At 36.2% G+C, this 14,005-nt stretch overlaps 1 protein-coding gene across 2 annotated transcripts in view; it reads left to right on the top strand.

The window, feature by feature from the left end:
- Positions 1 to 14,005, top strand: part of Nipped-A (Transcription-associated protein Nipped-A) — a 1,216,281-nt gene that overhangs the window by 84,334 nt on the left and 1,117,942 nt on the right. For both annotated transcript variants that reach the window (XM_090382460.1, XM_090382459.1), the window contains exon 7: positions 2,600 to 2,797. In XM_090382460.1, the coding sequence (XP_090238586.1) occupies positions 2,600 to 2,797 (198 nt within the window). The remainder of the gene's footprint in view (positions 1 to 2,599; positions 2,798 to 14,005) is intronic.

The raw sequence follows: 14,005 nt of genomic DNA, 5'->3' as shown, positions 1-14,005 counted from the left end.
ATTATCCCATCTAACAAATGCATTTCAAACATTTCTGCAACCCAAAATGCAGCACAAAACACATTATTTGCAAAATTCACAAGTGATGCTGCTGTTTTGTCTACCACTGTATTTTGATTGTATGCCATTGTGATTTAGTTAGGAAAGGGCTGAACACAGCAAAATTCGTTGGGTTGGTTTTACCTGGATCTTACATGATATATTCAAATAATTACATAAATTTGAATGTCTAAATATTAATTATATACATGTAGGTTGCTTGAATAGTTTTGTGACTTGTACAATCAGTCTCATCATGTTGATGTAATTGGTCTCATCACAAAAAATAGACTTGCTAGAGGAAAACTGAAAATAGGTTTGGAATCAGTATTCAAAGATCTAATTGGTCCACTTCTCTCTCTCTCTCTCGAAAAATAATCGTGACTTGTGTAATCAGGTTATGGCTCTTCCACTACCATCTCTCCTTTCTGTATACTTTGTACCAACCATATTCAAATCCTGCATTCCTTATATCTGAATGGCACCATGTTTCTGATATCCCTACAATGCATTTGATCACCTAACCAGTACTTCATATTTGCTTATTGTACTCCTACCATTAGTGTACAGGCAAGTGTGCAAACTCCTAGTTTTGTCCTTAGTAACTCTAACAGCCCATGTATTTGCTTGTCCCTGACACCCTGCTTTCTAGGCTGTTGTGTGCCCAATAGAAGCAGCACGCGAATCACTTTCACCTGCTGTTAATGTGTTGTTAGTCTGTGTATAACCCCCTCTCCAAGCTAGTATACCTCCCATCCCTTTAAAAATAGTTCCTCCTGGAAGACTAAGCTGAGAAAAATGGAAAGTTACGAATTACAATGATAAGGAAAATATCTGGAAAGTTAAAATCTCCCATTATAAGACGTTGATTTGCTTGCCCACTCTATTTGTCTAATTGTTTATTATACTCATCACAGTCATTTTGTCCTGTAACATACTCCTGTTCTTATACCTCACTAGCCTTACACATTGTCTCCAGGACCAACCTTATTAACAAGGTCTCATCATGTACTCCAACACTTCTCATCATTGCCCTATACATGTGAAGTAAATCCTCAGATCTGTTCTTAATATTATTAGTACCAATGTGTATAGTAGTATTTCCTTTTGTGCCTTTAAAGGTGATAGCTGCTCTATGACATCATTAACTTTTGCCCATGTCAGTCAAACCATTCATCACTACTCATCACAGTCATTTTGTCCTGTAACATAGTCCTGTTCTTATACCTCATTAGCCTTGCACATTGTCTCCAGGACCAACCTTATTAACAAGGTCTCATCATGTTGTTGTTATTTGGTTTTTAGGAGCATTAGCAACTAAGGCCATATTGCTCCGGGGATATGCGGTGGTCATTCCCTGACCTTTCTGCATCCTCCGTATTTGGTGGCTCACAGGCTCGAACCCCGGTCTAATCAAGAAGCATGTGCTACGCACTGCTGCTCCTGCCCACCTGGCTACGGAGGTGCCGTCTCATCATGTACTCCAACACCTTTCATCATTGCCCTATACCTGTTAAGTAAATCCTCAGATCTGTTCTTAATATTATTAGTACCAATGTGTATAGTAGTATCTCCTTTTGTGCCTTTAAAGATGATAGCTGCTCTGTGACATTATTAACTTTTGCCCACGTCAGTCAAACCATTGAGGATATTGTCTGGTGGGCTCTAGCATTGAGCTGGGCAGCTGAGTGCTTGATGAGTCTCGTTTCAATTTTTTCAATGGCTGTACTCTATTCTGTAAGCACATGTATAGACCCATCATAATGCTTAATTTGTACTTAACCGTCTCACATTCTTGCATTGAAAACACAAAAAGATTCAAATTTGGCAATATGTTCTTCTAGAGAGGCAAGACAAATAAGTGACAAGCAGAGTGCTGTATGAAACCCTGATTCAGAAAAGAACTGCCTTTGGTAGTAGTAGTCTCATAAGTTCAAAGCATTCCTGCTACTTTGAGTTTTTTTCGTCTTGCTTCTCCCTAGTCTGAAGAATGATTTTAACCTACAATACAAGGAAGTGTATGAGCTGGTTGTGTGCCTGTTGTGTGGACTCAGAATATTAAAAAATGAATAGTAGAATTTTACAAAATCCACTTCAAAAGTAGAAACTATGGGTTAAAAGACTGGCATATAAATCACGAGTATATCTCAGTAGATTAAATCATTCCTAAAGGATTGTTACAGATGTGGGGGTTGTGTGCTAACTGCACACAACCCCCACATCTGTAACAATCATCTGTAGCTATCAGGGAAATTTGGGCATCCTGAATGAAACAAGTGCTTCACTGTATGTGTTGCACGTGCTGCCATGAAGACTGACTTTCATTTGAAAGTGCATTGTGGGGGTGAGATTTGAATGATCTTTGGATATTGGGTTAGTGATTGTGCAAGCAAGTAACAATATGTTATGTCAATGTTCCTCATTTTTCATTGTCATGTAATTTCAAAAATATCTGTTTGTGGTATTTACATCAGAATTTGGTGTTTTTTATTAATGATATATTTTGTTCAATGCAAATGAAATCTAAATCCTCTTATTTTTCCTATTCCATTATTTCTAGATTCAACATTTTCTGCAGTTTGTAAAAAATATATATAAGGAACTTCCAAATCATTTGAACAAGATATTTGAACCAAGACAGCCACTGAAAGTAACAGATGTAAATACTGATTTCAATATTGAAGTTCTTCTTTCAGAAACATTTACTATTACTCCACTTCAGACAGAAAAGAAGAATCCTGATGGAAGCACAGTAACTGTAAGTTTGGTACAATGTATTTTAAATGTTTATTCCTTTTAGTTGGTCATGCATTTAGATTTATAAAGTCTGTTCTGAAAAGTATGTTAATTTTTGTTTTGTAATTGCCTCCCTTTAATATTCACCTGTCTATGAATGGGAGGTTTTTTGTTGACTGATATAGTGTTCTGGACCAAGTCAAGAATTCACGTTTAGAATTTAAGCCAAGCAAATAAGTTGCAGTAATAGATTTAATTCATTTATAAGTACTGAAATTGTAGCAACGGTATCATCGCACATATTTGCATGAGTAGGGTTGCAAACATGTGTAAACTGGCAAAAGATATGAGAAAGGTTAGAAAATACCCTTCAGACAATGAAAATGTATTAAGTATGGAATATGAAATCAATCTAGTAAATAAATCTTTGTAAGATACTTTCTGGATTTTTTAGTGGTTCATTATTCTAGGTAAATAAGTGGTGTTTTCTGTACGATGAGCAGGACATTCATTAGATTTATTATTATTTTTTTTATTATTATGAAAATCTCAAACACTAGAGGTATTAAAACCTATAGTACTTAGTACTGTGCACGGGTTTGAGTGTGGGAAGATGAAAAAATATACATACAACTTTGAACTTGATGGAAAGTTATTCCAGAAAATAAAAGTTGAAGGAATAAATGAGGAAGACGGAAAGTTGGTTCTGCGAGTTTCAAGACGGACAGTAAAAGGACGTTAATTGGTTGTGGCATGTATTCAAGCTGCTTTGGAAGAGAGAGCGGGAATTACAGAAGCCAATTCTGAAGAACAGTGCTCATGGAAATATCTATAGAAAAGGCATGCAGCAGAAACAGAATATCTATGAGACAGAGAGTGGAAAGACTCTGTTAGAGATGAGTCATTAATTCCGGAATCTAGAAGCCTCAGAGAGGTTTTGGGGGATGTGGGAACAATATTCCATGGTAGGGCGGTTTTGAGATTTGTACAGAGTGAAATAGCTGTTTGGAAGAAAAGTAATATCAAGAGCGAAAGAGAACCCAGTTTTTTAGATGCAGAGGAAGCAATATTTGTAATGTGCTTATGCCAAGAGAGTTGAGAAGTCAGGGTAATCCCCAATAGAGATATATGATCTTGAGTCTAGGAAAGTTTATCGCCAGCAATTCACTGCCAGCAATTGATTGCCAGCAATTTACCGCCGCGTCAGTTTATCGAATTTTACTGTCTAGAAGCAATGAGATGTGTTTGGTCAAATCATAAAAAGTTATTTTTTTATTTAAGTTTCTGCCTTAAGCTATGATTAGCACATTTTTGGAATTCTAAGAACTGTGAGGGAATAGTACAGAAATAAAAAAAAAACACATGTATGGAAATATGTCATTTAATAGGTAGATTGTATTTTAATAGTTACATGTATCACAAAAATAGTAAAAAATCCATTATTTGAACAATAATGGATTTTTTACTATTTGTAAAAAATTGGTTAACAAATTAACTAATTGGAATATATTTTCTAACTGAAGAAGGCTGTCCACTCAGCCGAAAGCTCTTTATATTTATATATTAACTGTACTTGTATGTGTATTCTGAAATTAAACCGCTCTTTATATTTATATATTAACCGTACTTGTATGTGTATTCTGAAATTAAACCGCTCTGAGGAATTATAATTCTTTCAATAAATTAACCAATTGTTAAATAACAATTGGTTAATTTTAAACTAAACTAATTATAACATTAGGTATGTCATAGTACACTGCAAAAATTCAAAATGAATGTTTATGCAATCTTCAGAATCAGTCACGTTGGGATAATTAATTACTAAGAAACTGTAATATTTACAACACAGTATGTAAATTATTAATAAGAAATATTATGTGCTATACCTCTTAGATAATCAACATTATCACCCCGTTCATCGTATGCACTAACAAGCCTTTTAATTCATTCATCATAATCGTGATACTTCTTTTTTTTGTTGCCCAGATCACTTCCACTTAAATATTGTTCAATGCGCATTTCGTTAATACTTTGTTCTTTTTTAATGCAATCGATTTCCAAATGTTGGGATGATAAGCAGCAACTTGTTCCTCAAATCCTCTGTGCCACCCTTCAACAGAATTATTCGTTCTTGGGAATCCTTCAAGAACAAGCTGGCGTATGTTCCACATTTCATGGGAATACTTTGGTGGTCGACAAAGATGTTGTCTGGTTGGGCGTCCAATCCATGTATCCTCAAAATAATCACCAACTCCTTGCGATTCTGGAGGAAAAACACAATTTTCACACAAATGTTCAAAAACGACCGTCACAATTGGAGTGGGCACAAATGCAATTGCTGCCAAAATTAGCATATTTAAAGCAAAATTAGCATCAGTTTCATAACGTTGTTTCAATCCATTATTCTGAATGGAACGAAAAATACATTGTGAAAAGTGGAAAAAACAACCCCGTTGCGAAGCATCAGGAAAAACTCTTCTGCAAGCATTCATCATCGCCGTCTCAAAATCTATAGTTACTGATTGCAGGGACATAGCCGGTTCTAATACTTTCATCTGCTGTAATAGAGCTGCATACGTTTCCTCAGACTTGTTAGGAAATTATAAACTAATGGAAGCGATATTTTGTCCTTGAATCCATGTATCGTATACAGCTGATAAAAAGGTAAGGGAACAGTTTTGAAAGTACCATCGGCATACCAGTGTTCACTTCACACTAACAACTGCAAATTTCTTTTCGTACTGAAAATTAACACACGATTGTCTTCGTGTCCAGAATCAAATTGTAGAAACAATTCTCCATTGCATGATGTTTTATATTCTTTTGTAAAAACTATGTCTCTACGATGCGTTGGAAGAACTGGGCCATCAAAATTTCGATTTCTTATATTTCGGATTGTTCGTTTCATTGTATCTACACTTGGAAGCTTAGGGGCTGCTGCTTGGCTACAGATTCTCGAAACATTTGGAATAATACTATGAGGCATATTATTTGTTGTTTCTGCATAAGTTCGAATGGTATCAAGAGCCTCAACTCCTGCTGCATCTCCACAATGATTATGCCACTTCCATGTTTTAATGATGGTGTTATCTACCATAGTAACTCGAGCGGCACATTTGGTTTTTTGGTAATTTTGACACTTCCAATAAATTTTTGTTTCATTTTGCCTGTCTTTATAAAACAAATGTCCACTAAAGCACAATTTCGGTTTTCCTTTTTCTGATTTCAAAAATTCCACCGACATGATGCGTTCGCAAACTCAAAAGGATGAAAAATAAACTCAAAGTAAGAAAATGTTGTGAATGTAAGAGATTATAAATATATAAGTACCTCCCTAATCGCCATGCCCTACCCCCACTCCCCTAAAACATGCTACTTAAGTTAAAAATAAATTTATATAAATTATATGTATTGCCTGGTGATATTTGTAGGCTATAAATTGTTTATGCGATAAACTGACATGGCGGTAAACTGCTAGCGATTAATTGCCGGCGGTTAATTGCGCGCGATAAACTTTCCTAGACTTAGTCTAGGAAGTAGTCTAGGAAAGTTTATCGCCGAAAGTTTAAGAAAATTTAAGTTTATATACAATTTATAGCCTACAAATGATCGCTAGCATATTTTATATCATATAATTTATATAAATTTATTGGTCATTTTAAATTGAAAATAAGGGTGTTATTTAAGAATTAAGTGCAGTTAAAAATGGAAATTATATCCTGGGTATACATTTCCTAGAAATACATACCATTGCAGGTACTTTAATTTAATTGCCTGTTATTTTCCAAAATTGGAATTAGGTAGGTACCTACTTAATTCCTTTAACTTAGGTAGCATGTTTTAACACGTAACTGGGGTTCTTTAACTTTACAGCTCACATGAAGCACAATTTGAAATGCAGTTAAGAGGACTTAAAAATCAAGGAGATGTGGAGTGCAAGACTAAAATGATTTAAAACTGAAATTGAGGATTTGGAGAGGTAAAAGGCTGCCCTTGCAATTCTACACAAATGGACGGCAATAGATGAGTTTAAAATACAGACCAAATTGTGTTCGATGCATGGAGTAGCTTACCGGACCCAAGTATTTGCATTTGGACTTCTCAGTTTTTGGTTCAACGTATTTCTGCGAGCAAATATTTTTGAACATGAACTATATTAAAAATAAATCAAGAAACCGTCGTCTGAACAATGCGAGCATGTTTAAAACTCAGCATGTTTAATTATGACATACTCGCATGTTTAAAACTCAGCATGTTTAATTATGACATACTCGCATGATGTTGAGAAACTTGCTCACGTAGTTCATCAGCAAAAGTCACATTAATTTGTACCTAATTGGATGTTTGTTATGTTTTTTCAGTATTTATAAATAATATTTCAAAAAATATATATTTTTTAATAAACACCTTCCCACTCTATTCCATTTCTTAAAAAACTCTCGCCTCCCCCAACTCCCAGCTTGAGCTGAGGTGCAGCTCTTCTGATTCTATTTCTCTTTTTTTTAATTAGATCAGAAATGATTCTTCACTCAAAAAAAGGTTGCCGACCCCTGGCATAGGGTGTTGGATGAGAACTTAATAAAAATTTGGAATATTCTACAAAAACTGTATTATGAAATTATTTTTACTTATGTTATTATTTTTTACTTATTTTACTCACATTTTACTTATTTTTTTATATACTTGAATAATAAATTTATGCTTAATAACTGTGTTAATATACTTAATTTGTTGTTCTTATTCTAAAAATATTACTACTAAAGTAACAATATCAGAAAAAAAAAAATTTTTAGAGTACTTTTCATATCCTTTTATTTAATTTTCAATTTTTCCTGATATCAAAGAATGAATACCAGCACCTATTTTTTTTACAAAAAAAGCATTGTTATATAATATGGAGTTTCAATGCTGTATCCAATTTTCTAATTATTTCAGAATTTTGATTGCCAAGAGTTTCATCATAAATTTTATGGCAGCATCTGCAGTTAAAAGATTTGCTTCTTTGCTGCATAGTGCATTTACCACTAACTTTATAGGCATTAATGTAGGTATAGCCGCAGATAATAAATTAAATTCATCCTCACAGAAATAAATACTTGTGCATAAATCAATTAAAGCTTTTTGCACACAATATCTCAACTCAAAAAAGCTTTCAAGCAATAAACTCCCAATGAGTCTTGGAATCTAATTGCATGACAATTTATTTGCCAAATTCTGTTGCATAAGCAATTATTTTTTAAATTAGCCTTAAAACTAGTATTTTGTATCAATACTGGTATTTGAATACCGGAAAAAAATTACCTGGATCCTGGGATCATAAGCCCTAGTCACAGCTATACATTTCTATCACACTAAGTCTTTAAATGGCAATAATATGAACATTCACAAATGTCCTGTCATGGTGCTTTTGCATGCCCTTGATGCAAACACTGCACAAAGCTACATCATGCTTGGCTAAAAACTCACTTGTATGAACTGGCAAGAACACCGCCCTGCATACCCTTGGGCATGCCAGAAGTGAAAGAAAGAAAAAGAATCACAGAGACTTAAGGAAGACCTGAACATATCATACTAGGAGGCAAGAAAAGTGGCGATACTCATAAATACCAACAAATCTTTGTATGCTCGGAGGGTAGCAGGGTGAGGTTTCATCGGAACTCCCACTGAAATGAATATCCCATCCATAGTGTCATTTACATAGAGCGTATCAAGTAATGTACAATGGGGTAACCCATTGTATATTACTTGATAAGCTCACAAAAACCAGCACAGGACCACTCAAGCTGCCACCCCTATATCTCTGCCTCCTAATGCACCACTGCTAACAAAAAAAGTTGGTAAAGAAAAGCCTTAAAAAAAAAAAAAAAAAAACTGAAACCCCCCCCCCCATAACACGAGAAAAAAATGGATGCTGAGGTGAAAAAGGTACCAGATTATTCAGTTGTGGATTGTTGGAGGAAGAAATGGATACAGTGCATATACTTTCCCAAAAAAGATAAATCCAAGGCTGAGAAAAGAGAGCCTGGCACTTAGGAAGCTGAACGATGGATTTACCAAACTCAAATAATGGTTAAATTCCTACAGTGGAATTGTTATGGAATTCTGGCAGATTAATGAAAAAACCAATGCCCTTCTGCATAAGCATTAGCCAGTTTGCTTTTGCTTGCAGGAGACATAAGGAAAGAAATGGAAATACTCCTGCCCTGGAGGAGTTCTGCAAAGAGACTGATGATTTCATTATGCAGTTGCCTTCTCCTGTGTCTTACTTCTTGAGGATTTTAATGGACAAAACACCCTGTGGGCTATTGCCAATATTTAATGGAAGGAGGATGCATCTGCTCATTGACAGTGACCTCTCCATTCTAACTATGGGTACAGACACCTTTTATATGCCTACCTGTATTTCTGCCATTGATTTTTCTGTGCTCTCTTCTTCTCTCCTTCCTTCACTTAGTTGGGAGGTGGAGGCAAGCCCGTATGGAATTGATCACTTCTCTATGATAACCTCTTTACTGGAAGACTGTGTTCGCCTTCTGGTGGAAGATTGATTAGGCTTACTGGCATGCCTTCCAGCACCTGACAGGCTTTAACATCACTACAGTCAGTCAATCACGAGCCTGTCAGTTAATATACATCACAGAAAATATTGTTCATGCAACTGCAGTTCCAAAAACATCTATCTGATTTCTACCATTTCCAAAACCATGGTGGAAGACAAAATGCCCAGCAGCAAAAAAAGGTTCAAAACAAAGCTTGGAGGGGGATATTCTGAAGCCTTTAAATGTTCACATACCAAAGAACATTGTATTCAACATTCAGGACAGACTGTATTATGGCAGCCAAATTGATTTGTCTGTCATACAGTATTCCAAGTGTGGTCTAACAATAGCCTTATATATTGGGATTATGATATCCTTATCTCTACTAGCAAATGTTCGATAAATCATCTAATGCAAGTGCTATTGGTCTTAATATCTGTAAAAAATTATCCAGTCATTGAGCACTACGGCAGTCTGTGACAAAATATGGAAAATGAAGGAAAAAATAGCATCCTTCATTGGTCCTGGGCTATAATGCATGCATTATTGCAGATACAATTGCAATAGTCATTGCCCTTTGGGACACATATTCTAACATCTTCTTACTCTTCCCAGAGGTCTGGTTGTGAAAGAGAAAAATGAAAGATAAAACTTTAAATGTAAGGATTTTTGTTCTTTTACTGGGCTATTTACCATGGAACAGTTGAAAACAACTATAAATCCTACTAGACAAGTGCTGCTACATCAAATGACATCCATTATGAAATGATTAAGCCCCTTTCATAAAAATTTATGGACCACTTGCTCTTTCTATATAACAGAATCTTTCTTGAGAGTACATTTCGGATTCTTGGCACATGGCCACAGTCTTTTTCTTCTCTAAACCAGGAACGGATTGTCAAGTTCCAACCAATTATCACCCTGTTGCTCTGACCAGCTGTTTGTGCAGAATCTTGGAGAAAATGATCAGTGCTTGTTTTATATGGTATTTAAATTACCACATCTCCAACTTACAGTGTGGCTTCCAAAGAAACAGGTCCACTTTGGACCATATGATTAGATGGAACATTTATCCAAGATGATTTCCTAAATCTGAATTGAGGCTCGAATAAAATGCTATCCCAGTAGTATCTGAGATAAAATTGTTGGAAGTCATATTCAATAAAAAGTTGACCTTTCTTTCACATATTTGTCAATTGCAAATGAAGTGCGTGAACACCCTCCATGCTCTCTCCTTTACATTATGGGTACTGATTGTTGCACTTCTGTTTTCAAAATTGGATTATGGGTCTTAGGTATATGAAGCTGCTAGAAACAGCATTCTTGGGTGACTAGATTCAATTCACCATTAAGCTGTTTGTATTGCTGCTAGAGCATTTAGAACATCTCTTGTCCAACGTCTATGGAAGTAAATGAACCTATCTTATCACTTTGAAGAAAGCAGTTGTCTGTACAGTTTGTTGAAATCCCTGCCAGACCACCCTACATGGATTTCTATTTTTGAGTCACAGTGGGAAAATCTACATAACACCCACCAGACTGCCACCCATCCTTTCAGTATTTATATCCAAAAGCTTATCAAAGATTTACATATCACAGTAGAGAAGATTGTCCCATCACCAAGGCAACTCCCTCCACACAAATGGGAGAAGGCAGACATTCCACCTTTGTGTACTTGCAACTCTATTCAGCACTAAGCTAAACATTCTGACTTCATACCAGTCTACATCAGTAGTTCGAAGGCAGAACTGTCCATAGGTTCTGCTGCTCCCTTTCGGGACACTACAATATCTGAACAGATATCCTCTGAATGCAGCATATTTATTGCAGAGCTACACATCATAGAGCTATCCTTAGATCACATACAAACCTGTCACAACTAAAAAATTATATATATACTGATTTTCTCATTTCTTGGAATCTGATTTTGATATTTGCTTCTGCTACATCCCCAGTCACAGTGGGGTGAGGGGAAATGATTTGACTGATACCATGCCAAATCAGCAGTGATGATCCCCTAGTAATCATTGCCTGTTAGTTCCCTATACAGACTACCACCAAGTAATATGAAATAAACTGGTTTTCCAGTGGCAACATTTCTGGCTTGGACAGGCTTCAAACCAATTACAAGATCAAGTCTGTAATGGAAATCCATTCTGTGCATGAATCTTAAAGAGGAAAGATTCAGCTCTGCATAGAATGCAGTTATCTCACACACATTATTTTCTATGGCAAATGACTCTCCTAATGTGCTTACTGAATGGTATTTTACCACTGCCCACCATTTCTGTTTTGGCTGTTATTTTATCCATCTGACTGAGACAAATTTTCTAAAAATGTTTCAATTTTTGAAAATTATCAATTTATATACATAATGCATTCTTAACAGTTTTTTCTTATACAGGCTGGCCTCGATTAATGCGTCCCACGAGCGCATCGTGCAAAACGGAAACGCATCAATTGAATATAATAATCAATAGGAAAAATTATAATTGGTCCTTGACCTGCTGGAATGTCCATAAAGAATTTTAAAAATACCTTTTAAATAACTTTTTAACTGTATACAATGTAAAAGATAATGAAAATAATTGTGGAATTAAATGCTATGCAACATAGCGCTGTTTTATGCACACAAGTGTGCATAAAACAGCGGTTCCCAAACTGCACGCCGCAGAATATTTTAAATTTTCGAGGGAAACACAGCGATACTCGACATCTGTCGGACACCGCACGAACTACTAGCTCGAGGTAGTTCACAGTTTCAGCATTTCTTATTAAGTTGTTTGGACCTACCATATTTCCCCATGTATAAAACACACCTTAATTTTGGGGCTTGAAATTTGAAAAAAAATTTATTACATAAAGTTATTGAACTCAAGTTTTATTCATCATAAAATTCATACAGCTCATCACTGTCAAAACTCCCATCCATTAGCTTGTCCTCATCTGTGTCTGATGACGAATCACTGTCTTCATATATTGCCTCGTCCTCAGTTCCATCTATAGCATTTGAAATGCCACACTTCTTAAATGACTTGACAACGATCTCAATCTTGATATTATCCCAGGATCTTTTCACCCAGGTACAAACTTCTCCTATAGTTGGTTTCTTCACTCTTCCTGCTGGTGTCAAATTGTCTCCAGAAGACTTCATCCATTGGTTCCATTTGTCTCTCATGTCAGCTTTGAAGGGTTTGTTAATGCTGACATCAAGTGGTTGGAGTTGGGATGTCAAGCTATGACGGCAAGTTTTGTTTTTTGCTCTGCAGCAATCTTTGTATTTTTTATTATGTGTGCTGAACTGATCAAGAACCAATAGGGCAGGTTTGCGTAAGAGCCCACCTGGTCTCCTGCTCCAAACTTTCTCAAACCAGATCTTCATCCCATCCTGATCCATCCAACCCTTGTCATGAACGTGGACAATCACTCCTCGAGGAATGTATTCTTTTGGCATTGTTTTGTGTTTGAAAATCAGCATAGGAGGCAGCTTGGTTTCGTCGGCACAACAAGCTAGAACAACTGTATAATGGCTCTTTTCATGTCGACGTGTCTTCACAGTTACAGTTTTCACCCCCTTCTTATCAAAAGTTCTGTTACTTGGGACATCAAATTGAATGGGGACTTTGTCCATATTTGCAATCTGTCCCAACTCAAACTGATGTCTTCCGACATTGAATGACAAAACGATGAAATTCAAGGACCTTCTGCTCATAGCTTTCAGGCATCTTTTGGGCAAGTCTGGTGCATGTACGCATGCATAGTCCATTCCATTTCATGAACCTGAAGCACCAATTGTGTCCTCCTTTGAAATCAGTAAATTCTTTTTCATCAGCAATTCTTCTTGCCTCATGCTGTGAACCATCTTTGTGGACACAGGAATTCCAATTGCCCTTTGCTCCTCAATCTATATCTTCAATTCCCTCTCTAAATTAGGCCATTTTGCTGACTTGCCTCTAATGGCCTTCTTCTGCCGTGCATTTTCAGTAGGGTTTCTTCTTCCCGTAGCCAGTCTCGGATTGTTTTCTCAGTTGGAGGAGGACCAAACTTATGTTCAGCAGCACGATTTCCATTCACTTTTGCAAACTGGATCACTTTTATTCAGCACTGTACGAAAATCTTTTCTGAGCCATTTCTGAGCAGAATGTGGCAAAACGTAACCTAATATACCGGTAACAAGTGCAAAACAATGAGCGCAAAGACAACAAGCGCGAAAAAGCGGGAAATGAAAGGAAAAAAAAATCTACAACCACTGTATAAGATGTACCCAGTTTTTAGACCCCAAATTTTTCAAAAAAAGGTGCGTCTTATACACGGGGAAATACGGTAACTGCTAAACGGAACTGTTAGGCATTTCTTTTGGTCTGGGTGCACCTTGAAAAATTACTGAGACACTAAGGGCGCTGTGAACCGAGAAAGTTTGGGAACCTCTGACATAAAATACGCAATGAAGAAATGACTGTTGCGGAAATATTTGAACAGTGTTGTCTTTCTCTTTTCATCAGTCAATTTCCGATAGCCGACAAGAATCTTCTCTGGGTTCTGGCGAAATAAATATCGCAGAGAACCTCAAACCTTTTGTTTGAAGTTCTCTGCGATATTAAAGATAAGATTTCATCTAGGTCTTTTACCATTATCTCCTTCGCGGTAACATTTTCATCTGGCTCATTTAAAAATTTGAATTTTTATGAAAT

The sequence above is a fragment of the Mastigoproctus giganteus genome, chromosome 10 (assembly GCF_048544385.1).
Source record: "Mastigoproctus giganteus isolate SK-2022 chromosome 10, ASM4854438v1, whole genome shotgun sequence".
In the NCBI taxonomy this organism is placed as follows: domain Eukaryota; kingdom Metazoa; phylum Arthropoda; class Arachnida; order Uropygi; family Thelyphonidae; genus Mastigoproctus; species Mastigoproctus giganteus.
This window is presented reverse-complemented; position numbering and strand designations above follow the sequence as displayed.